The sequence below is a fragment of the Rhipicephalus microplus genome, chromosome X (genome assembly GCF_043290135.1).
Source record: "Rhipicephalus microplus isolate Deutch F79 chromosome X, USDA_Rmic, whole genome shotgun sequence".
NCBI lineage: Eukaryota > Metazoa > Arthropoda > Arachnida > Ixodida > Ixodidae > Rhipicephalus > Rhipicephalus microplus.
The window spans coordinates 428,702,511-428,727,783 of record NC_134710.1 but is presented as its reverse complement, the minus strand read 5'-3'; the positions used below and the strand labels follow the sequence as shown (position 1 = coordinate 428,727,783).

The 25,273-nt window shown below is 46.9% G+C and overlaps 1 protein-coding gene across 1 annotated transcript in view; it reads right to left on the bottom strand.

Annotated features, from left to right (window-relative positions):
- LOC119160925 (bone morphogenetic protein 2) overlaps nucleotides 1–24,165 on the bottom strand; it is a 450,804-nt gene extending 426,639 nt beyond the window's left edge. The window contains exon 1 of the mRNA XM_037413203.2: nucleotides 22,898–24,165. Within this exon, the coding sequence (XP_037269100.2) occupies nucleotides 22,898–23,258 (361 nt within the window). The 5' untranslated portion in view covers nucleotides 23,259–24,165. The remainder of the gene's footprint in view (nucleotides 1–22,897) is intronic.
- Between the last annotated feature and the right edge of the window lie 1,108 nt (nucleotides 24,166–25,273).

Genomic DNA, 25,273 nt, shown 5'->3' with positions numbered 1-25,273 from the left:
AGCTGTGCTCTTCGTTTCTAGAGCACTCACCTGATGGCGGGCCGCCGCTCCGGCGATGGTCGCAACGGCACCTGAGCGCAACGGGCGAGGCCAGGCTCCGGAAACTCTCAAGTTCCAACGACTGCGGTAGGGGGCGAAAAAATTGACCGCAGCTAGTTTCATCATTTGCGCGTGTAGTGCCACTACTCACTCATTTTTTTGCGGTCAGATAAGTTAGTGTGCATTTCGCCTGTTAGGGGCACTCAACGCGGCTTAAAGTTCTAATTTAGGACGTATCAAAAGACCGTTAAAAGTACAGTTATACCGCGTCGTTTTTCATGAACATTGAGTAAAGTACTTTTTATCACTTCTACTATTAATACAAGAGCGTTGACTGTTTGAGTTGAAGTATTGAGATTATCCTGATGCTCAAAAAGCAGCAGCCCATTGGCACCTATTGGGTTTCTGTTTGTTGATTTGTTCAAATTGTGTCGCGGTCAGCTGCAGTACTTTTTATTGATTGGCATTACGAAGCTCCGTTTTAATTCAGCTTTGATATACCAATGCGAGCTTGTGTGTGAGACTTTAAGTGCCGCTACGACAAAGCGAACATGTCTAAAACCTGTGAACCGACGTCCGGCTGCGCAGCCTCCAGCGTGAAAATTCAACGCCGGAAAATCGCTCAGAGACTGCCTACGAAAACGGAATAATCATGCACAATGTCGGCGTGCTCGCCGGTGAGTAAAAATGCGCTGCTTTGCATCTGAACAGGGCCATTTTCTTTTGTTTGCGCTACAGTTTTTGTCATTTCACAAGGTTTTTTGGCTTGAACAGTTAATGAGATGCACACCTTGTGAATGTTTCAGATCGTTTACTTCGTTGCCATATTCGCTGAAAACATATTTGCTGCTAAACTTTGTAACACAGATCACACAATCACAGCATAACTTTTACCTGTTTCTACTCAAAATGAGTCTGCTGCAGTTTACGTTGATAAATTCAACGCATTGTAGAGCCAAGTGAACCTTTAGTACATATACGCATTTGTACATTTCGTAAGTTTGCAGTGAAGCATATTACATTTGCATAAACCATATAGTCCACCCAGTTGGGCAATCACTTAGTTTTTTCTCTAAAGAGCGTCGCTGAAACAAATAGATTGAAATGCTATTTACAAGACAAATTCTCGAAAATAGCAATGTTACGTCCTCTATACCTTTATTATATGCAGTGTTCCCATATACATTATTCTTAGTCATGCATCACGAATTCGTTCACGCTTCTACCAGAGTAACCAGAACTGTTTTTTTTTCTTAAAACCAAACCACAGCCTCCAAAAAACTGCTCATATCAATGTACATTCGGATGCCTCATCGCTGAACCTATACCTGAAATCAGCGGAGAATGTGTCGTCACTGAAAGCAAGCTCAAGGGCCGAAATCCTGGCAATTTATGGTTGAAGACACTTCATTTATTGTACCTAATTTCATTTGATCTTCTGTCTTACCCTCATAATGACTTTTTTTCTTCTCAGACAATAGGACAAAAGAGGAGAGACCATTGATATTAAAGGTATCCAAATCAAGCCGTAAGAAGCTCAACAGTTGCGATAGTGACAACTCCACGCGCCACTATTATGCCAGGTGGACCAATGGAAACCTCATAATTAAAAGCAGTAATAGTGTACGGTATGTTCAAGCTGTTCGAAATTGGTGCACAGATTGTTGTTCCTTGCCTAATCAATTACTCAGTTGACAGGAAATGTGCAGGCTTCAAACTTTTTGGACAGTGCATGTGATGGGGTGCTCATACTTTACTTCACTCTGCGTGTCAAACTTTGCATATAGTATCACTGCGGTGAGTAAGGGGTTTACTCAATGCGCCCAGGTCATTGGACGCACTCAAGACAACCTGATAACACGAAGTCGTTCTATATATCGGAGGAGGACAAGAACGCATACGAAGACATCTCACAAAGAACATCAGGACGATACGAGGTTAAAGAGGGTCTACTGGGAAGTTCCTGTCCACGCGAGAAGTAAGTCTACATCTCAAAGCTCAATGCACTTCACTTCCGCGCCATCAGGTTTTCGAGACGACATTCACGCGCACCGTCGTTGCGGTGACCGTAGCACCGGGAAACGTGGCGTTGAGTCCGTCGCGGTAGCCTCCACGGTGGAACACGCGTTCTCGTGTAGCTCGCTGGCTGGATGGAGCTTACGTCGATGTCCCGCACCCTGACATCTTGCTGGCGTCCAGGTCACGCTCGACTGGGGCGAGCGCCCAGGACACGGGGTCGAAAGCCCCGACAACCATCGAAGCCGGCTACGCACGCTCGCCGAACTCGTCTTCTTTCTTCTCTTCTTCCAGTCAATTTCCATCTCCGATTTTGCCCCTATGGCGCTCTCGTCATAATAATCAAAATCACATATAACTAGGTAACAAATGAGCCTGTAGTAGTGCATATTTAGCAGTACTTCTTTTTAACATTGAGTATAGGTTGCTGTGAATGTGAAGACTGCTGCAAGGCAATTACAGGTGCAGGTACAGTGGTGCTGAAACAAAGTTACTGATACCACGTGCATGTTGGGAGTGACACTGTCAAAATTCTAAAAGAAGAAACTGTCCAAGAACTTGTCCCTTCATTGAGCAAGACATGTCTTGCAGAGGTAACAACCGTGGAGCCGAACCATGAGAGTGAAATAACTAGAATAAGAATTGGGTTCATCACAATCGGCAAGCATTCTCAAATCATGAAATATAATCTGCCACTAACCCTGAAGAGGAAGATATGTAACAGCTGCATCTTGCTCGTACTTACCTATGGAGCAGAAATCTAGAAGCTTACAAACAGGGTTCCGCTTAAATTGAGGACGACGCAGCGAGCAATAGAAAGAAAAATGATAGGTGTAACCATAAGAGACAAGAATAGAGCAGAGTGGGTCAGGGCAAAACTGGGGTTAAGGATATCATAGCTCAAATGAAAAAGAAGAAATGAACATGGGCTGGGCAAGTAGCACGTAGGCAGGATAACCGCTGGTAATTAAGGGTAACTGACTGGATTCTCAAAGAAGGCAAATGCATGAAGGCGAGACAAGGTTACGTAAGCCGATGAGATTAAAAAGTTCGCAGGTACAACGTGGCAGGAGAAAGCGCAAGACCAAAATGATTGGTGGATCATGGGAGAGGGCTTTGCCCTGCAGTGGGTGTAATCAGGCTGATGATGATGATACGTCATAAACGAGCACCGACATGCACGCAGGCAGTGAGCCTTAGTGTTTAAACGTATGTCAATATTTGTGCTTCGAAACATGTTTGTTTACATGACAGAGTTAACGCAATCAAAATGAGAAGTAATTAGTAATTTGCATTTGCTTGCATTTATTCCACTGTGACTCCATAATCATGATTCGTAGCTTGTCCAAGGGCTCCAGTTCATCATCCGAAATCTAATCTGCTGAGAAATGCTGCTGTTTGGTTGTTTTCCTCTTCTAGTAAATTTAGTTGGGTTAGACTTCGCAAAATATTGTGGTCACTCTAAACAGACTTCTGTGAGCGGCAACAAAAACAAGGGGCTCGCAGTTTGAATTAATCGTTGTGGATAAAAGTGTGCTCAAATTATCGAAACATTTCGCCCATACAAATACGCAGGGCTATGTGCTTCTACTTAACTGAGTTCAAGTAACGAACTTTTATTGTATTGATATTTGTTCGATGTAAAAGACGTGACACATGACACATGACAAGAGATTTTTAAGGGTATGTTTATTCTTATCAGAACAATGTCTGAGTCCACTCAGTAGGTATAAGCAGAGTTGGCCACTGTTTGTACATGTTGAGGACTTTAATATGTGCTAACAACTATTTCCTTGATATTGCTGTGAACTATGCAGTTTAAAGAACTAGTTTTGTAGGATACCCATGCTTAGAGTGAGGCAGACAGTTAGGCAGTAGTAAAGAATGAAAATGTGAATCAGCTTCTGCCTTCATTCATCGTTTGAGCAGTGTCTGTGATGAATATGCACCATTGGCACGAAAAAAAAAAAACTCATTTATTTATCTGTCAATGCGAAACATAAAATATTTGAAGGTTCTTCAAAACGTAAGGACCATTTGGTTCCAAACAAGTAAATATTCAACAGCAAAAGTTTTTATCGGTGGGCTTAGTTTAGCAAAAACCAACTTCACTTTTCTACAGAATCACTGCTAACTTCCAACACTTTTTGTACCGCTGCAGTAGGTTTTTTAGTCAATTTGCATAAAAGATCGCCACCTGGTAATTGAACCTCTTGCGAACGGTGATCTTTAATTTCTCACTATCTTCAAATTGTACCCCGCGCCACTGCTTCAAGTTAAATAAGAGGAAATAATCGCATGGTGCTGGCTCAGCACAGTAAAGCGTGCAATCAATGTTCACATCCAAAATATTTGATCTTCCTATTGGTTCTGACTGTGGTGCAAGGTTGCACGTTGTAATGTAGGAGGATGGTTCTGAATGAGTTTACTCTGGTAAGTGCTTCACAGTATACGTCAGCTGCAACTGTGGGCCACATTTTATGAAATTAAACACTGAACATACCCTTTTTTACTTGTAAAATGGTAGGCATTATTTTCAAGTTGGAGTAAGCGAACTGCTTGAATTTTTCTTGGTTTTCGTGAAAATGGGTGGTGGCACCACTGTGTTGTTTCTGCAATCGCGTACACTATCGGCTGGTCACCTGTGCAACAGTGTGCGAAAACAAATCATCCCTGTCGTATCGATAGCAGTTCAAACACACTCTTCCACTTGACTTCCTTTGGTGTTGAGTTGTTCGGTAAGCATTTCTAAAATCCAGCTTGAACAAGCTTTGTGATACTTGGGCATATCAACTCCAATGGTGCAAATTGTAGCGAGGCCAACAAAGGGAGTTTGGTCTTACAGACAACTAAGTGTTAGTCGTTAATCTATTGCAATATCCAGTCTACTTGAACAGTTTGGTTGGTCTGGATGCTTGGCGTGGCACTCCACTCTTTGACATACATATTTGTGCAGCATTTCGGAAGTGTGAACACCGTGTTCTGACACTCGTTTCACTCCTCACAGTTGACCCATGAACTAGGCACAACTATCCATAAATTGGAAAAGTCAGTGATTCTTTTGCATGCAAAAATGTAAATACAGTGTGCACTTCACAATAGGCGAGAGCAACAGTATTCGCCACCATTGTTATCTGCGTTTCCTGTCAAGCAGATGACTACTTAGCCAGAAAAATTACTCCAGTACTTTCAAGACGAAGTAGCAGATTGTGCTGGGCATGTAAATCTTCAGTCTGACATGCGAAAGTTGAAAGATTAGGAAATGGCCCTTATTTCCCCATTGCAAAAAACTGCATCCCCAGCATAATGCCAGTACGTTTTTTGGCACTGGTACACGCTGGCATTAACTGGTACTTCGCTTGGCGCACCGGGAAATAGCTGTGTCGCACTGGTAGGGGCACTGGCTTAACCGCTGTGATGCTGGTGCACACTGGGAAGCACTGGAAACGCTGGAATTTTCACTAACAAACGCTGGTGAATACTGTAGCACGCACTGTTTCTACCAGCGCAGCATGCAAAGTTGTGTAGCGTGTGCCGTGGTATGGTTGGGTGTCGTTGAATATAAAATGACTGATTCGACGGCACAGATTGATGCTACGCTAACGAATCCCGAGCATACGTAGTTTTTGCGGTGCACGTACGTATCGCAGGAATTAATGCACCATTTTCGCATGCCCACGCGTATATCGGCCATATTCACATCAGTCGTGTATTGCTGTACGATTCCATGTTGCAGTGTTAATAGACCTGGAGCTGGACGCCCCTCCTAAGAGAAACAGGAAATTGTTTATGCCGCCAAGTTGACGCAACATAAATTAGCTCTCTCTATCGCTGTGCAATTTTTCCCAGCGGAGGCGAGAGAAACAGCTAGTCATTCCGAAGCTGCCGGCCGCACTTGGCGGTATACTTCTCTGACTGATAGGTAAGAACACACGATTACCAGTTGGTAAACTGGTGCGTCTTCCTGAACTGACTCCCTGACATGCGTTTTCAGCGGATTGCATTAGTACTTCTTTGGGCGTTTTTTTTAGTTGTTGGTATTGATATAAATTAAAATCAGCACACTGGCACGCCCGCTGTACACGGCCAGCGGAAGCCAGAAAAACGGCTGTCGATCGGTATCGCCACTCCAAAAATGCAAGTGTGGCAATGACTGATCTTCTACTTACTTCAGGTACAGTTTAGGTAACAGTTAGAAATGTTGCAAAGCTCAAACGCAGAAACTCCAAGCATCGCAACTCAGTTGCGTCGAGAGTGGCCTTGCCCCGCCCCAGCGAGGCCTATCGTGCCGGTCACGTCGGTGTACATGCTACCGGCGCTTTTTACTTTAAGTAGGAACAATTCTAAAGTGTAATATTGACTGCAAAGTGCACTTTAGACACCCCTGAGCCTAATTAAACCGTTTCTCTGCGTGTGCGGTGCCCGTACAAGGAGCGACGACGATCGATGTGTCGTGATTTCAGCAACGCAGGCTGTCGTCGAAAGCTTCCTTCAGAGCGCCGTAGCCGGTACTTTTCTGACTCGTATGTACGAACACGCAATTTTGAGTTGGTAATTTGGTACGCCTTAGGGAACTAACACACTGGCATACTTTTTCAGTGGATTGCATTAGTATTTTCTTCGGTGGTTTCTTAGTTGCAGGTATCAATATAACTGCAAATCTGTACACTGGCAAGCCGGATGTATACCTGTATATTGTCACTTGCGCGAGAAAATACTCAATATTCAATCGTGTGCGCGCATACCTACCACACAAGTCATTTGAAATCATCTGTACATGTTCACCAGCAGCAAGTGCGAGAAGCGACTATCACAGAAAAAAATATCGGCAGCAACAGCCGGAAAACGTGGATGCTCCCCCAGTCAATTTGACATTTTTCAGAGTTACGATTAATTTTCGAAAAAAAAATTGCACTCTTGCCAATATTCGCACTTAATTCGGTGCGCGGAAGCCGTTCGCCACTGTCCAATCAATACGCAATTGTTATTTGGAAAAGAATATCGAGTCACCAGAGCGTGTGGTGTGGCTCTTCAAAAAAAAAAAAGTAAGCATTCTGTATATAACGTGTATATACCATCACACTACAGCAGCTCTCGTGTCATGTCTTTGTATGATAATGATTGAGCATATGTAGAGAGGATTCACGGTTTACCAGATTTAACCTCAGGAGCATGCTTCTTCATCATCATTTAGTTCATGGATATTTGGGAATTTTTTTCTAGTATTTTCTCAATGTGCGTACTCGGAGTCTTCGGCTAAAGGTCGCTCCGCAGCCATTTGTTGCGCTAACTGAAACCTTCTTGAATTTTATTTAAGTAGTTATGGGTAGGAAATTCGCCCAATACCCGTTTATGATGACGATAGTTTTGTGATGGGTTGCAAGCCATTCCCGCCGACCTCCTCTGAGCCAGCGCAAGTAGTTTTCGTACGTTCCCATCTTTTATTTAGGGTAATAAAAACATCACCACACACAAATTACGGCTAGCATAAAGGGGCACTGAAGGCAAGTAACAATTGATGTCATAGTGAAAGATCAATGTTTCAGAACGCTTCAAACGTCAATATTATTATCGGTGGTGCTCTAATAACCGAGAAAAAAAGAGCGAACAGGCGACACTATACGCGCAACATGTAGTGATTCTAATGACGTCAAGAGTGCCGAGTACGATTATTCACTAGTAGTCAAACCAGTTTCATTTCGCTGCCTTGCAACACGTAACAAAATGCTGCTTATCCGTTTGACTTATGGAATAAATAACCGCTTCGCGTTACCATGGCGAACATAGCAAGTGGTACATAAGTTTCCGTTTTTGCCAAAATGCACTTCGTTCTCGCGTCTCAGTGGTTGCTTAGGTATCGCGTATACTGCTACGTGTGCTTTGAACGCTCCCGAAAGACGCTTTGTTGGAAAGTATCGACAAAGTGGCGCGTGCATGTGATGTTGCCTGATGACCGAACAATGTACGCTGCTTGAGCTGCAGCAAAGAAATTGGCGTGACTTTCCACTACAGATACCGCTAAACGAACCTGAACCTACGCTCGAAGTCTGAGCGTCGTGCCACTGCGCCAAACAGCCATAAGATATGCGTGTGTGCTCGCTGCACATTCCGTGCGGAGGAGCGCGAGATCAACTGCAATTCTGGCAAAGCTTGCAACGTGCCCTTCCGAGCTGTGCTCTGCTTCTACTATAGACCCATTCCATGCTTATAAACAAAGGTAAGCCGAAGTCGACATTATGGGTAAAATTATATCGACGTCCGCGCGTAACTTCCGCCATAAGCGCTGAGGGCTGCGATGTGCGCAAACTAAACGACGTTGTGAGACGCCATAAGCGTCGTGAAAGCCATAAGCGCTGAGAGCTGCGATGTGCGCCAACAAGCAAAACTAAGTTGTGAGACGCGACTCACATCCTTCGCCATCTTATACACCCTGCGATATACCCCTCCCCTTTGTGCATTTTCTGTCAACAAAGAGCTAACCTAGACCATATCATGTGGGGGTGTACTCGAATCCCACCACCTAATTCTCTACACATTAATCGTAAGGAGCAGTGGGAGGCTGCTATGGGCAGCTCGGCGCCTGAGGTCCAGGACCAGACTTTGGATTGGGCCAAGAGGGGAGCGGAGACCTACGCTGGGTAGGCTCCTCTGACACTCCACCACCGCACCTTTCCGTCTTGGGATAAATAAAGTTTTTCTACTCCTCCAACCGCGATGCAGCTCGTCGGCATACCGTTTTTCCCCCCCTCTTTGCTTGACAGAGAACACCACAAGCACCATTGAAAACGCAGAAGAAGCTGCGGTAGGTAGAGCGTCTTTTGCATATAAAGACAGCGCCACGGCATTTTCGTGACGTAAGTCTGGTGGAATTTGTCTATAGGGTCGGCGGCCACGCAGTAAAGGCGGAAAACGTTTGGCAAAACAACTGCTACATATATACGTCAGAAGGCCCGTTACAGGGAGTGACTTGAAGTACTTGATAATACTGTGCGTACCTCTGAAACTTTAATTTTAAAAAATTAATTAAAAAAACCATTTTCTTGACACCAAAGTAGCAATTCACAATTTCTGTGCCGCTATTTCAGCCCTGAACACCGACTTAACATATACTACTCTAGGAGCTGCCTTAAAGTGCTTCGGTGTTAAAATGGCATTGCACGGAAGCATGAACTTTTTGCTAGGGTCCGGCACGATGTCACATACCCGCACACGATGCCACGCTCGTTATTACGGTTCCGATTCACCGGTACTGCATCAATCCTTAGCAATCACCGATTCTCGCGACACGTGCATTTATCCGTTCTATGCGATTCATGCACTGATGCGGCCAGCATCAGCGCAGATAAAACGGCATGCTATTTGAAAAACGAGTGCGCAGATGCCGCACGTGCTACGTCGAAGACATCAGTGCTCGGTATAATCTGGCACGCCATTACACAACCTGCGCGTCGCAAGAGCTCGCCAAAAGAGTGAGCACGCCATTAGCGGTTAAAGGCGCATAACTCATCTTGCATGGTATACCAGACGTATACGGATGAATGCTGAGAGCAGAGAAATCCGGTTGCCAGCTGGCGCTCGCGCACTGCGTATCGTCGAAGACGAGCGCGCGAATGCATGTACGCTTTCCCTCTCGCGATGCTGCGCAAACGGACAATAAATGTTGCACGCAAATACTATAGAGCAAAGCGGCTCGCTTGAGCTATAGACCGTCAAACATACTACACTGCAAAGCGAGCGTATAAAAGAGACTTCATTGAAAACATGGGAAAAAATTCCCGCATATCCACGAGGTGAATGATCATGAAATAGTTTGCTCCTGAGATTCAATCCGGTAAACCGTGAATCCTCTGTACGTACGCTAAATCATCATCATATAAGGACATGACACTAAAAATGTAGTGCGAATGTATATACACATATTATACACAATGTTTATTATTTACATATGAATGTACTATATACAGATATTTACATACTGATGCAATATATGCATTTTGTTCAAGAGCTTATTTACGGATCGCAGAAGCTCGGAGGAACGTATACCTTTTAGTATAATGGCTTTCTAAGTAGTAAAATACAAAGTTAGAGGATCTTGAATTATACGATGTCGTTCGAGAAGGATCCTGACGGTGAGCCCACACTGCAGCCGCATTGCGAGCCGTCCGCGCCACCACCTTAGCTTCTGCGGTGTTCACAGTGGATAGCGGTATCGACGCGCACTGAGTGATGCCCGACGAAAGAGAACGAACGCGCGCCGGAGTGAGCGCCATATATAGCCACGGCCACCTGGTGGTCTCCTACAAAATATAATACGCGCCGAGAGAGAGCACGCACCGAAGAGCATAGCGGCGCCTCAAGAGGGAGCAATGAGCACTAGCCATGGCCTCCGAGATTGCGGGCGTGCGGCGGGTTTCTCCCTGGCCGTCCCAGTCCCATGCAATCGCACGGAGAGCGCGTGTTTCCATAGTCGGCGCGGCGCGCTCTTTTATTCGCACCGCGGCGCTGTTTCTTTCGGTCGCAAAGGCTGCCGCGCTGTTGGTGAAGTTTCTATGGCGAAATAAAATGATTTCGCGCTTTTATATAAATTTGTATTTGTTTGGAAATATAAGGTCAAGGAGTACGAGAGGCAAAGTCAACGCGGCGGCGTTTTATTTTCAAATGAGGTTTTTATTTTGCTGTTGATCGGCCCCGCCCAGATTAGATCAGTTAAAATTGTGATGCCTCTGCAAGAGATCCGCACGCGCTCGAAACTGCTTCAAAATTCGTGGGCTGTATAGAAGGGGGGGGGGGGGGGCACTGTCAAAAAAGAAATAAAAAATGCCTGCCCGATCCACAAACGAGGTCAGAAGAGTGCGTCGTTCTACGTCTGTGGATTACTCAATTCAATTGAATGAATTATTCTTGCTCTCATTGAACTAGCACTGCCTTTCATTGTAATGCTGTTTCGGTAATTCTTGAATGATCACAGTACACAAACATGCACAAACTTCAAATAATGTTACAACACTCAAACCACAGCTTGCCACCCACGATGCACACCTATTGTTCAGTCACCGGGTATATATAGGCACCATATTCTGACCTCCCATGTAGCTCTGAAGGGACCCTATTTTTGTTAATAATTAAGCAATAGACCCGCGCGGCGTAAAAATGAAGGTGCAGTGACCTGATGTAAGCACTTCAACATACATGCCTTTTATCCTAAGTCTGCCTAATATTCAATAATCTCTTGACTATGGCAAAAGGGTTTTATCAGTTGGCGTTCTGATATACGAGCTGAATTTGCATTAGCAGCACTGTTTGTGAATCCGTAAATTGCACTGAATCATACACAAAGCCAGAGCGGCCTTGAATGAACACATCAACGAGGCACATTCAGCAGATCCAGCGATGAACCCAGGTAGACCACCGCTACCGCGTTTGACTACTAGGCCTCACTCACGAGTACGGCGCGGTGATTCGATGAATGACAGCTGGCGATCACAAAATGCTTGCTGATGTGTAGTTTACGTCTCGTTATTTTTCCCATGCACAGAAATAGGTGTCCGCTATCCACGCAGTTCAAGACACGGAGCGATAGACTTAAACGAACGAGACGGTTCACAGTCGCAGTTCCTCTTGCACGCAAGCATTGCATGGGCATGCATGCCGTACGCTGTTTTCGTGTATCTCCGCCTCGTTCAGCGCTCGCCTTCGAGGTAGTCATTCGACAGCTGTGGTCGCAAGGCGCAGAAGACTGTTACTCATCCCAGCAGCTTTTATTTTTTGTAAAACACATTCTTTGCCTCGCCGGTAGTCGGTGCTAGCTCGCAGAGCTCACCACGGCGCCGGCGCGCAGTGCGAGCTCGCTACGATGCCGGCTTGATACCGACGGCATAGCAAGGCCTTCTTACCGCTTAGATGTTGCAGCCAGTGAAATACCGGTGACACTTCGAGAAGCCACCATCGACGGAGACGGGGCGACTGCGTCGCCGGCGCAACTCTCACCCCGCTTGCCGGCAAGCCTGCCGTGGTCGAGTGAAGCCTACTTCGTACCGCTTCAAAGCTTTAGACGTTGAAACTCCAGGAGCAATCGCTGACGATCGTAACAGCTTACTTTTGCTACCATTAAATATTTCTTCGAAATTTTTTGTAACTCGGCTCTTTTAAGCACGGCATTTGCAGCGTTTCGTTGACGAATCGGACCAATGTCCAGCATGGTTCAGTGGTGCGAAATATCCTAAAATTTTCACACTAAACACCAGCCGGTCGTTGCAAATCTTCGCTGCACTGATAATTCCGTTGCCTGTCGACAGATGCTCACGCGGCCAGCCAGAAAAAGCGCTGGTATTTCACACCAACGTGCAAACATTGCCCGTACATACACACAAACACATGCATGCACGCACTTCGCGTCCAAAAAGGGTTCCTAAAACTCTCATAGGGAGTTTGTAACCACGTGACCTGGAACTCCCTGGGCACTTTAACAAGGCCATGTCATTGTCATAAACTCATAATTTCTGTCATAAACCTTGTCATAAATCAGGGGGCGTTTTACGACGACATGTGCCGAGTTCACTCCCTACCAGGGAGTAAATAATTGGGACAGGGGAGTTTTAGGGGCTCATATGCTGGAGAAACTCCCATCTCGGCTAATTTTTGCCTACAGAGTACGCCTTGCTGAGACGATACGGTGGTGCTACCTACCCGTGGCCTTGCATTCTACAAATTATGGACTCCGAGATCGCGCTCCGACGCAGCGCGCTCGCTATATTGGAAGCGCCATCCTTTCGTTTTCCAAGATTACTGCTAGATGGCACTCATGTCTAACGCAGAGCCTCCAGAATTCATTTTTTTTCTGTCCTTCCTTTCCTTGTTATTTCTATATATTTCGTCCCCTCTCCTTAGCAACTTCTCTTTCTTTATCTTTCCGCTCTCTTCCTATTTTTCCCTTTCTCCCTTAATTTACAGCTTGATAGAACATTTAAAAAAATGCTTATACTTAGTCTTGCCTGCTTTACTCCAAGCGCCCTAGTTGTTTTGCTTCTGATGATAAGTGATCATTACCAAGGCACTCAGAGAACGAGAAGACTTCTCCTTGACGCGAGCGCACTCATTTATCATCATGAACGCACTCCAAGTACATGACGACTTTTATATACTTGGCACGATCGAGCGCCTAATACGCTACACTTGTATCTCGTGCTACGCAACAGGGAACGACCGCCCAGCATCCTAAAGTGATCCGCACTTAAAAGAGAACTTAAGCAGCAGTACTAAAGCCTAACGTGTGCTCTGACATTTCCGTGACGCGTTGGGCCGACACACTACATGATTCCGTTCCTTTGCGCCATGCTCTGTCCTATTTTCTTTTTCTTCGTTGAATTATGTAGGAGTGTGCAAGATGCACGTGCATTCAAGTACCGCAATGGCCTGGCGCTTACTCTGTGCAGCGCTAACAATAAACGGAGCGGAGTGGAGGCATGCCTCGCTACGAAAGAATAGCGTTCAATTACAGCAAGAGTCAATGTCTGAAACTATAATACTGCACTCAGCGAAAATATGATCGGCTGCCTCGGACTAGAAGCTCTCCCCTGAGTTTCCTCGACCCACCAGCTGCGGTGACCTACGCCCCGGACGTGGCGTCGGCGACCAAGAGCGCGTGATCGGTGTGTCGTCTTATACTTTGGCATGTAAACTCGGTGAACGGTGTAGGAAACACACGGTCGTCTCATTTTCCAACGAGCGCGTCTGCTCTCACTGATTTCTTCCTCACTTGGGTCGTTCGCTGAATGCAGCCGTCATAAAACCTTTGCATATGCGAATGAAAGGATGTAGGGGAGCGATGAAAAGTTGCGCGGTGCTTTGCAAGAAGCAGCGCCATGTAGCGATAGCTTCAATTGCAGCTGACACCTTCGTGACCGCGCATGCAGTCGGCAAATGTGGCTCGTTTACAGCGCCGTATATCAGGCACGCGAGAGTGACAACTCGAGAATCTAGGACATGTGCGCTGTGCCATGTATTCGCGCTCGGTCGGTATTGACCTGCAGCCAGACGTGCTGGTATGGCGAGCTTATTTGTGACAAGTTGAGGCCTATATCCTAAGGGATCCTCACAAAGTGTCTATTTTGAAAAACAAAGACAAAAAAACTTCCACGCCTGCGCGGAACGCTAAGAACAGCCACATCGAAAGGTAGAAGAGCAGCCTTTCGGAGCCTTTTCTAAAAACTCCTAAGGTAACTGCTAGAAGCACATTGCTGCGTACCCACTACACCATAAAAAATTATAATTTTTGTGCAGTAGGCCAGCATTCACTACGCTATCCTTCGTCATTCTTTAGAAAAGTGCTGTATCCGCTACACACTTGCAGCGATTTTTGTGCAATTTTTTTATGCAGTGGCTGACGATGATCAAGGATTATGCCTGAAGAGGGTATGCGCCCCAGTTAATAGGTGATCAAGAAGTTAGATCCCGAGCGGCGATTTGCATTGAATAAAACACTAGGTCCATGGGCATTGAAAACAAAGGGCAAAGCAATGAAGGTGCTGTAACAGTTTTTCGAAGAAACGAAGATTTGGGACGACTACTAAGTGGACAAAAATTAAAATTGAGCGTGGCGTCTACGTGTTTGTTCTGCCCATAGCAGAACTTTTGCTCTTATGGGCAGAACAGGACTGTATATATGTATATATGCTATTGTTTTTCATATCTTTTATTTGTACCGATCAAGTGGAAAGCGGTAGCCGTCGCCAAGTAATGCTGAAAAAAACTCATCCGTTTATTTTCTATTTCAATAAAAAAAAACAAGTTTTCTAATAGGTTGGAGCATTGAACGGCCCACTCGTTACTCAAACGCGCGAAAATAAAACGTGGGGACAGAGGCCACCGTGAGATCGCCGTACCAAACAACATGACGCAGTAAATTTTGAAGGCGTATACGAGGTCCTACATAGCTTCTACTAAAAATGAAGTATATTGTCATCTGCGGGTGCCACAGACCTCGCAAATGAAGTTTCGCAAAATTTCATCAAACGAATGTCGCAAGAATACGAAAAGAACATTTTGAAAGTTTTGTTACGTCACGCGCAGAGATTTCGGCGCGAAATTTAAAACTGAGCTTCATTTGATTGATAAGTGGGGTTTAACGTCCCAAAACCACGACATGATTATGAGAGACGCCGTCGTAGAGGGCTCCGGATATTTTGACCACCAGGGTTCTTTAACGCGCACCCAAATCTGAGCACACGGGCCTACAACATTTCCGCTTCCATCGTAAATGCAGCTGCCGTAGCCGGGATTCGATCGTGCGACCTGTGGGTCAGCAGCCAAGTACCTTAACCACTAGACCACCTCGGCGGGGTGCAATTGAACTTCAACCTTAATTTTCTACGCTCATAACAAACTTGTGACAGTGAAACTTAAGACATTAGAATTTTCATAGTGCAGTTTATTAATCTAAACCAGGTCATTCTTTCTCTTTAGTGTACAGAGCCGTCCACTTCTACCCTGAACACCGCGCCGTGCGGTCGGCGCTCCACGGAGCGCCTCTGTCGGGTGCTTCGGAAACTAACGCGCAAGCGCAATGATAGCTGTAGGCGGGGGGGCCTTCGCAGCCTCGTCTGCCAAGGCTGCTCAACCGCCTTGCGCCTGCTTTGCAGTGAAGAAAGCATCACCCCTGTTGTGTGCGCACGCCAATTGAGAAGCTGGCACAGTTCTCGAGAAGCGAATCGACTGTGCCTTTTCTGCAAGCGAGCATACAAGTAATAAACCTCACCCTATACATGAGCAAAACTTTCAAGCCGCGCTGCCACTGATGAAGCTAGGTGATTCGCCGGAACAGAAAGAATATTCTCACGCTTCACACGAGTTTTATGCTCAGCCCATAGTTGGGCGCCGCAAAAGCACAATAAAGATATAACTGGGTGTATTGGGCCAGGTATGAAGTGTGAACGCTGTAGCAATGCGCCAGCTGCAATGCACTGTTATTGAAAAGGACTCATAGAAGAGTTCATAACCATGATTTAGTCTCATCTGGTCAAAAAATGAAAAAGAAAAGTTCTGTTCAAGCTTATCTGAAGGTAAAAGTAAAATGTAGGGAAATTTACAAATGCTTTTCAGTTAGCTCAATTGTTGTACTTAGACAAATATATTAGATTATTTAGAAGCGGCTGCATCACCATGAGCCTCGATAACCGCCCCCATCTAATCCACATGAGAGGCATACAAGGCGTCAAATGTCTGAACATTCGCCCCGGCTTCCTCCCAGCAGTGTTGTACTGCTGGGAGGAAGCCATGCAGGCTGCGGGAGCACAACACTGCCTTCATATTTCCTCTTATGTTCTCAATGATGTTCATGTCTGGGCATTGTGGTGGCTAGCCCATCACGGCAACTCTACGCTCTTGCAAGAAAGAAGTCAGCTGTCACGAGTGTACTGGGGAGCGGTCTTGTTGAAGAATGAAGTCTTCATCTAAAAACATATCCCCCAAAAGGAATGGCAACGCCACGTTGTCTAGATTGGAGCAGCAGCTCTCAGCCGTGAAACAGCCATGCACCCTGACGAGAGGACCGAGGCCATCCTTTGTGATTGCCTCTCAGACAGTCAATGAACTTCAGCCACTGGCGGCTACTCACTGTATGTAACGCGGCATATATCTGCAGGAAATGAACAAGTATAGTTCGTGATGAAAAAAACTCCAAGGGCAAAACGACGTTCCCATAAAAAGAGAGACAGCGAGCAGACTAGGCCTGAGATGCCATAGCCGTCGACTAGTTGGCCTGCCGGTCGTTTACAGAGGTTTTCGGGCGTGCTTCCCGAAATCTGTGAGTCACTCGTGCATCAACTTTAAAATTGAAAGTCACCTTTGCGGGTTGCCTCATCAGTTTAAATAGAGTTACGAAGAATATTCAAGAAAACCTTCCTTAATATACATACAAGTTTCGTCCCTCGTACTAACAAAATGCAATTAGTTAAGGGTTTTAGATAACATTGTTTATTGTTCTAGGGAACAACGAAAGGTTAGATGGGCTGTTTTCAGTTTCAGTGTTTTCAAAGGGCTGTTTTCAGCACACGACAGAGGTGCTCCACGGAGCACCGACCGCACAGCGTGGTGTTCAGGGTAGAAATGGACGGCTCTGTACGTCCCTTTAAAAGCGTGACAGGTAGCTAGACAGCGCCGGTATACGGTGTTTAAGTACCCTTACTGCCCGGTAAATCAGCATTGCTAAAACACCCCAGCGTGTTTTAGCAGTGGCGGAAATACCGTATTATCTACCGCATTACTGTTCCGTATTATATGTACCACGATCCGAAAACATTTCAGCCACACGAGTGGCTCGATGCGTATGCGTTAACATCATGAGATTACATACAGCCGTTGGAGACTAAAATAGCGATGCGCCGACCATTTTTTATTTACCGTATACGCTAAATCAGCACTGATCAAATCCCGCTATAAGACGCGGTTGTGTGTAGCGCAACGTTTTGTTCTTGAGGCACCAGGGTTGGTATTTTAGGAGCAAACGAGAAAGCAAGATGGTGGCGTTTGCTGTATTACGCTCTGTGCAGTTGCACTAAACGGTTTAGGAGGTCGAGAAACAATTAAAGTCCGGGCTGCCTCTATACTTATCTGTGTTGTCGTTACCTGAAATACGCTTGCATACAAGCGCGCAATCGTGGCTTGACGGTAAGATATAATGCTTCTTTGATAAGCAAGTGACACGGCCTAGAGAATTAACGAGAACATAAGCGGGCACACACCATTTTAAACGGCCACAAATATCGCTTTTCCGGCGATCGCGATGCAAAAGCAGTTTCCTGAGTGGCTATTCTTGGAATGGCGAAAAAACAAAAAGACTTGATGACGGTCCCGCCTGGCCGTCAAGAGTATATAGAACGCGGTGGCGTGAACGGGCCATGTTCTAATTGCCTTCTCATTCGCATGTTGCAGCATCACTTCCCAGCAGGCATCTCGACTGCGTCACAAGGAATAGAGCGTCTGCGGCGCAACATTTGAAACTCTCCACGAAGACATGCCTACTCCAGATGCAGTTACGAAGTATACAATACCCAACATCATATTGCTAATCAGCGAAGTACCCACACAACGCGTCCGTGTAAGGCAATACGCGCGGCTCCACGCTTCGCTGACGTTGTTGCTGTGCGTCATGCTTGACCTCCCTGTCTCTCCTTGTTTTGTTTTTCTCTCTCTTTTATCTCTCTGATAATTAGTTATCTCTGAGAGCTTCGAAATGAGTGAGCCTTTAAACCACCCAATCGTTACGCAATTCAAATGTTGACGGTGTTACGCCTCGTGCGATCTAACCCTTGTGCTGCGAAACACAACATCTTAGCGGGACTCCTCGCACCGTATAATATGACGGCTGTCTACAGGCTACTTTTTTTCTTTGCAAAGACGTTTCGAAGCCCAGGCGCACTGACGTGGTTCTGGTGTAAAACATCTGCTTTGTGCAAGAAGCTCGAATCAAATATCCTAATAATTTAATTATTTTCATCTATCTCGATTTTTCACATACGGACAAAGCCGATCAATTTTCTCACAACCAACGGCGTCGACACCGGTGTTTCTACGGCATACAGTCTATCTGGCGCTGTTGCGCTGGACGTGCACAATGTAATCAGTAAGTCTGGCCGCTTGTGTGACACAAGGGGTGTTTTTGTTTCACACTAGGGAAATTTAGGCGCGAAACTGATACAAATCATCACTGAAAATTTCATGCAGGTATCAGGTTCATTTTTAACTTTTGACTAAAATGCAGGATAGAGCTAGACTGGATATTTCATATATATCACACGTAAGATATGAAATATGACATATATCACGTACAATATCCTAACAATATTATATATGTCAAATACGGTATATATCATTTGCTATATTTGTGGTATAACGTCCGAACGTTTCTGTTTTGTTGTTGTTCACGTGCAGAGTACACAATACATAGGGACAAACTTCGAGAATATCTTTAGAAACGGAATGCATTGTGCGGTGAAATGATGACAGGGGTAGGTTACATTGCGAGGCCACTGATGCAAATTGTTGTTGATTGTGTAGGTATAAAGGTATACCACATTGCTAAATGTTCGGCGTAAATTTCCTCGAAGGCAGGTGTAACTGGAGTATATTTAGCTGCACCCGACTTAGTCACGTAAGGGGCGGTTGCGCGACACGTATTTAGATGGTGCAAGGTTGATTGACTGATTTTTGGGGTTTAACGTCTCCAAACCATCATATGATTACCAGAGATGCTGTAGTGGAGGACTCCGTAAATTTCTACCTCTTCGGGTTCTTCAACGTGCACCGAAATCTGAGCACACGGAAATTTTCGGCTCAATTGAAAATGCAGCCGCTGCAGCCTGGATTCGATCCAGCGACCTGCAGGTCAGTATAGCCGAGTAAAAATTGAGCATGCCGACTTGGGATAGCACGGCCAGGGGCAGCTACCCGATCGTTGCTAAGGTATAGCCGAGTACCTTAGCTACTAGACAATCGCGGCGGGACAATAGCGCAAGATTAAAGAGGTTATTGTGTAATCTACGTCTATCCTCCACTCTTTTGTAGGCAAAGACGAAGTGAAACAAGTAGCTGAAAGTCGCCTAGATAAGCACAGCTGTTCCTCACCCCCGCCACTGGTTTTGTTTTTGTACTAAAGTTTTCCAAGAAGCGAGCGCCACCCTCACGCCTGATCGCACTGACCACGCTATACGTCCACGAGCAGCGTTCTTTGTTAAGGAAAAAAAAAACGAATAGAGCGCTCTAGCTAAACTTGGGCGTAAAAAAGAACACGAAAGCATATCAGCAGTCCGCTGCCATGGCTCAGTGGCTGAGATGCTGGCCTGAAGGTCGCGGGTTGCATCCCAGCCACGGCAGACACATTTTGATGGAGGCGAAACGGTATAGGCCTGCATACTGCGCGACGTCGGTGCACGTTAAAGAACGCGAGATGGCCAAAATTTCGGCTACGGCGTCTCTCATAATCACATCATGGATTCGGGACGTTAAACCCCAGATATTATTAAGGCATGTCGGCAACGCAGCCGCTTATGCATAGATTGCGCCCCTCCTGGTCATTTCTGGCGAGCGTGCACCAGACATCCCTCTCTGCATGCATGCTCACAGCGTCCGCACTTGAGAAAAAGCATGCAAAAGGGGCCATGCAACGAGTCAGCTACCCGTGCGGGAGTCTCGGGAATGTCACTGCTTAGTCTGTAGCCCCTCGTCATGAGCGGACGCGCATTCATTCAGTCGTATTCACTATTGTGCCGTGGCCTCCCTCGTCGGGCCGTTGGCGTCGACGCCTCAGACAGCGTCCCAGACGGCAGCAAACCACCCACCGCCCCGCCCCGTAGCATTCGCAATCCTCACGTCGAGCCGACGTCAAAAGAGCACGCCGTGGATAACGTGTCTATGATTCAATAATCTTATACATGCCTGTCTCGTCATTCGTCGATGGCACGGATCAGCCCGGGACGGCTCGTGATGATATACACAAATCTCTGCGCAATGGCGAGAAACACCAACGCTGGACGCCGGAAAAAGTGGCATTGAGGAAGATTTAAAGGAAAACTGGAAGAAGACAAGCACTTTGTTGGCTTTGTTCTGTACCTCGCGTTCACTGGAGCAAGACAGCCTTGATAATCTACGTTTATTCCGCGTTATATCACGGACTGTCATCAAAGCGGGTCCAGCCCTATCAGAATGCTGAAAATGAAAAATCCGTACTATGAAAAGGCCGAATGTCAGAGCGACGAAAAATTAAAATGCCGAAAAAGTGAAATGAAAAAAATCAAAATGTCGAAAAATGAAAACACCGAACAGACAGAGAGCCGAAACAACATGCAGCGAATTTCATCGAACCATGTGAAAAATAAATGACGCGCTTTGTCAATTATCACTACCACTTGTTAATTTTCCGGCATGTCACTGTCCTCTAATCTAGCTGTTTAACTTAACCTGGAAATGTACCAGTATAGAAATAATAAACCAATGTAAAATTTTGTATTTTTTACCTGTTGTGAAGCTAGGCATATCAGTTGGACAGGACGGCTCTTACGGGTCAGCAGAAGTAAAACAGTGCTGTCCAGCGTTCGGAGTACAAAAGCAGCAGCAATGTGAGCCAGTTGTGAATTGATGAAAATGGAAGACAGGGTTGTCGTGTGTTCGCAGAGTAGAAAAACAGAACTTTCATGCAAAGATGATTATGTGTAGATGCTTACAAAAAATAATACGTTCTAGACACTACTGGAGGTGCGAGAGGCAAGTGTAATGCTAGAATGATTACCGACCTTCATGGATAAGATACTTGCAAAGTCGTTAAGAAAAAAGCGGTCCAGGCAAGCCATCCTCCACATGTCGCTATGTAGAGCGACAGTTCTTCGCACTCAAGAGCGGACAAAAGCTGTGTAGGTGGCCTCGGGCAAAGTGCCCATGAAGCTTGTGTAGGAATTCAGCATATGTACCAGCGCCTTCAAGGCAACACCTTCTTAGTGATGAAGCCTCTCGCCAGATTGTGAGAACGAAAAGGGAAGCGGACTGCCCACATGAGCCATGCAGGAGATCGACCTCGAGGGCTAGTACCGAACAACCATAGATGGTGGTGAGTTTCGAATGGCTGAACCATATTCAAAGAGAGCATGGCTATTGGAAACGAGGGCAAAAGCGCAAGCATATCGTAAAAAAGCGGAGCAATCTTTATTTTGTGATCATACATTCTTTCACTATAAGCCCGGTGAGGTCGGCATTTCGATGTTTCGGCATTTTGATGCTTCGGTGCTTTTATTTTTCGGCATTTGAAATTCTCGACTTTTTACCTTTGCGACGTTATGATTTTTCGGTGTTTTAAAATTTTGGCATTCCGATAGTTCGGCCTTTTGATTTTCGGCGTCTTGAATGCCACCCCATCAAAACTACTAATGCACACTAACCGCGTGTACTGCTTCGTGGTAAGCGTGCTAGCTACGCTCTCACGCATAAGGTGTTACGACTGAATAGCGTATACATTTAAGGTATTCAATGAACAAGCGAACGAGGCTAGCACTTCGAAAACAATGCCAATATATCAGGTAAATGGACGCGCAATCGAGGACTTCACTGCTAGTTCGCATGCTGAACAAACGTACTACATATATCGATGCGTGAAGTCCATTCATTTGCAACCATGCAGACGTTTCTTTAATGAGGGCGCCTCATATGGTCAGCACAAAAGTATGGTGCGGCTAAAATGAATAGCAAAGTTGTTGCCGTGGTCCCACGGGAACTGCCACAGCTGCAGCGCTGCAAGTGTTTTATGCAGTATAGAAACACTCACAAACTACCATTGAAGTAAAACTGGTATCGAAGGTGTCAGTGTCATACACGAGAATGCTGCCAGGCTTCGTGTATCGAATGTCCCGTGCAAATTCTCTGCATACACGCGAGCCAATATGTGTATATTACTTGTCAACTATTGCTCCTAACCTAGTGGAAACTTTTACTCGACCGATAGAATTTGCTCCGTACGGCGAATTCTAGCGGTCGACCAGCGCTACATTAGGACACAGGTGCGTGACCAGGCAGCCAAAAGATATCAGCTACGGAATGCGTTTCTTTCGCGCGGTCAGACGATAGCCACGCTTTTGTCGCAAACGTAGTCGCTTGTACAGAGAAGCTCACTGCACTACAGAGACAGTGCGACAAGAACTCGGTGACAATGAAACAAAACTGCACTCCCATCACCGACGTCATTGGCATCCTGGGCACGCGGCCTATGCTCACGATGAAGGATGCCAAGCGAGCGGCAAAAAAGATAAATGAAATCAAGCGGCTTCCGAAGGCAACGTGGGCCCCACGCCGATGCACCACCTACCTCGGTCGGGAAAGCTGCGCACCAGGTTGGCGTTGTACTTGTTCGCCGATCGCGTAATCCCTCCGGAGCCCGCGGTGGCGTTGTACAGCTCGAGCATGTAGACGGGAGGCTGCTGGTGACGCTCGCGACGCCGAGGTTCTCGCAGCCCGAATACCTGAAGCAACCGGGAGACGGCCGCCCCGTCCTTGAGTCGCTGCTGCTGTTGGCCGTGATGACGGCGCGGCAACTCCTCGCCGCCGCCGTTGGTCGTCGAAGACAGCGACGCCGAAGAGACGTCCTCGATGGCGTTGGACAGCTCGCGTCGTTGCGGCAGTGCCATCACGATGAGGGCCTTGAGGGCGAGCAGCCACGGGAGACGCATCACGATGAACAATCAGTTTCGCGTCGTTCAAAGTTCACTGCTTCTGATTCCCGCTGTTGTTGATCTCAATGTCTGGTTGCTTAGACACGCGCACCCTTTTTATTAGGTCTGGCCTCAGCTGTCTCTCACACGACGGGAGCGTGTGACAAGAAGGCACGTACTAGTGGCAGCGGCAACACGACGATGCAGACAAGAGAGCTGCCGCAGTGACGCGCACGATGTTTCGCAATGGAACACGATGGAAGAGCTGGGCAAAACGAAACGTTTTAACCCCGAAGTCACAACAGCCGCCCGAATAGATAAGTCAGTGCCGCAAGCACGCGGTCGAAACAAGTCGGCATCGCTGCCACTGTGAGAAAGCGAGAGGGAGGAAAGAAATTATAAACACAAGTGGCTCACGCGCGCGCGCGAGCGCGCGGAGCAGGAGTTAGTTTTTGAAGTCACTAGTGGTGACTAACTTCCGCACTAACTTCACGGCAAGTCACGGCAGACTCTTGTGAGCCCAGTCGATGCGTAGGCAGAAAATTAAAAGGACAGTATCTGAGATCGATGCCGCGTGTCCTGTAACTATTCCTCCGCGGCGCGACTCCCAAACCACCGCAGGGCTGGCCGCAGTCGACAAACACTTTCAAAGCACCCCGGTGATCACTCAAGTAGTACAAATCTGACGCCGAGGTGAGTGACTCCCATCCAACGGTGTCCAGCCTGGTTTACTAAAGAACGAAAAAAAAGGAATAAAAAATAAAATATGAAGACGCGGTTAGCAAGGGCGGCGCTCACGGCAGCGCACTCGATGCGCCGACGACAAACTTTTGCTCGACAGAAGCTTGCGTGGTGGAAACTCGCGAAGCGGCGAGCGCGAGGTGAGTAGGAGCGCTGTGGCGGCGGGACGACCTCACCGGCGGCGATCACAGGGGCGACTGGTCTCGCGTCCGCTGCCACCAAGCAGCATCGACTCGCGCGGGCCGCACCGCTTCGCGAGCCCCTCTCGTCAAGCGGCGGAAGCAGCCGGCCGCTCTGTCCCTTTCCTCGCACTCTCCTTCACTTCTCCTTCAGGCAAGCGGCGCGCGTAGTGAAGCCAAGTCTGAGCAAACAAGAAGGGGCGGCTGTGTTGCTTCGTTCGAAAAACGAGTCGCGCGCACTCCTCTTTCACTCGCCGCGATCGTTTCTGCTCGTCCACCAAAAGGAACTTATTGAAGGCGAGCGCCAAACACACACACACACACACACACACACACACACACACACACACACACACACACACACACACACACACACACACACACACACACACACACACACACACACACACACACACACACACACACACACACACACACACACCTGTATTCTTTCCGTACACGACCCACCACCGTTCTTTGCATTGGTTTCATCCGCCGCTTGTCCAGTGTGCGCTTTAACGCGGTGTGTCCGAGCGCGTGATGGTTCGCTTGAACGGCAGCCGCGGGCTCGTCGGTCACACGGACAGCGGTCTCTCAATATGCTGCATACCTGTTGTCCCAACCACCATTGTTCCTGTCCTCCAGGTTACCCTCTCTCCGGACGACCAGGTAGCCGTCAACGCAGGCCCTCCTCCATCCACTTGAAATTTCTGGGGGACCAGTTACCCCCACTCGAACTATTCTCACAACTTGCCGCCACCGCTTGTGTCCCTCTTGTCCGTAAGACCCGGGCCACTCCACGCACACACTCCCCCCCCCCCCTTCCCCCTTACTGACACGACTGCCGTTCCTAGCAGGGACATCTTCACCTCCGTGGCTTCCGTGTCTTCTCTATTGTGAACCCGAGAGTCGAATACCCTTGTCTCTCTTTCTTTACTTCGCTTAAATTCACCGGCCTCTCACATTTTGTTTGTGTTTATATCGGTTCCAGTGGCGTTTTGTGCGCAGCACCAGTACGAGTTTACAGGGTCCGCTCAGGGACGCTTCGTGGCAGTCACACCGCGTTTCTGCCGCGTGTTCTAAACTGGTTCGGCCAAGCGGTTTCTCTGCTTG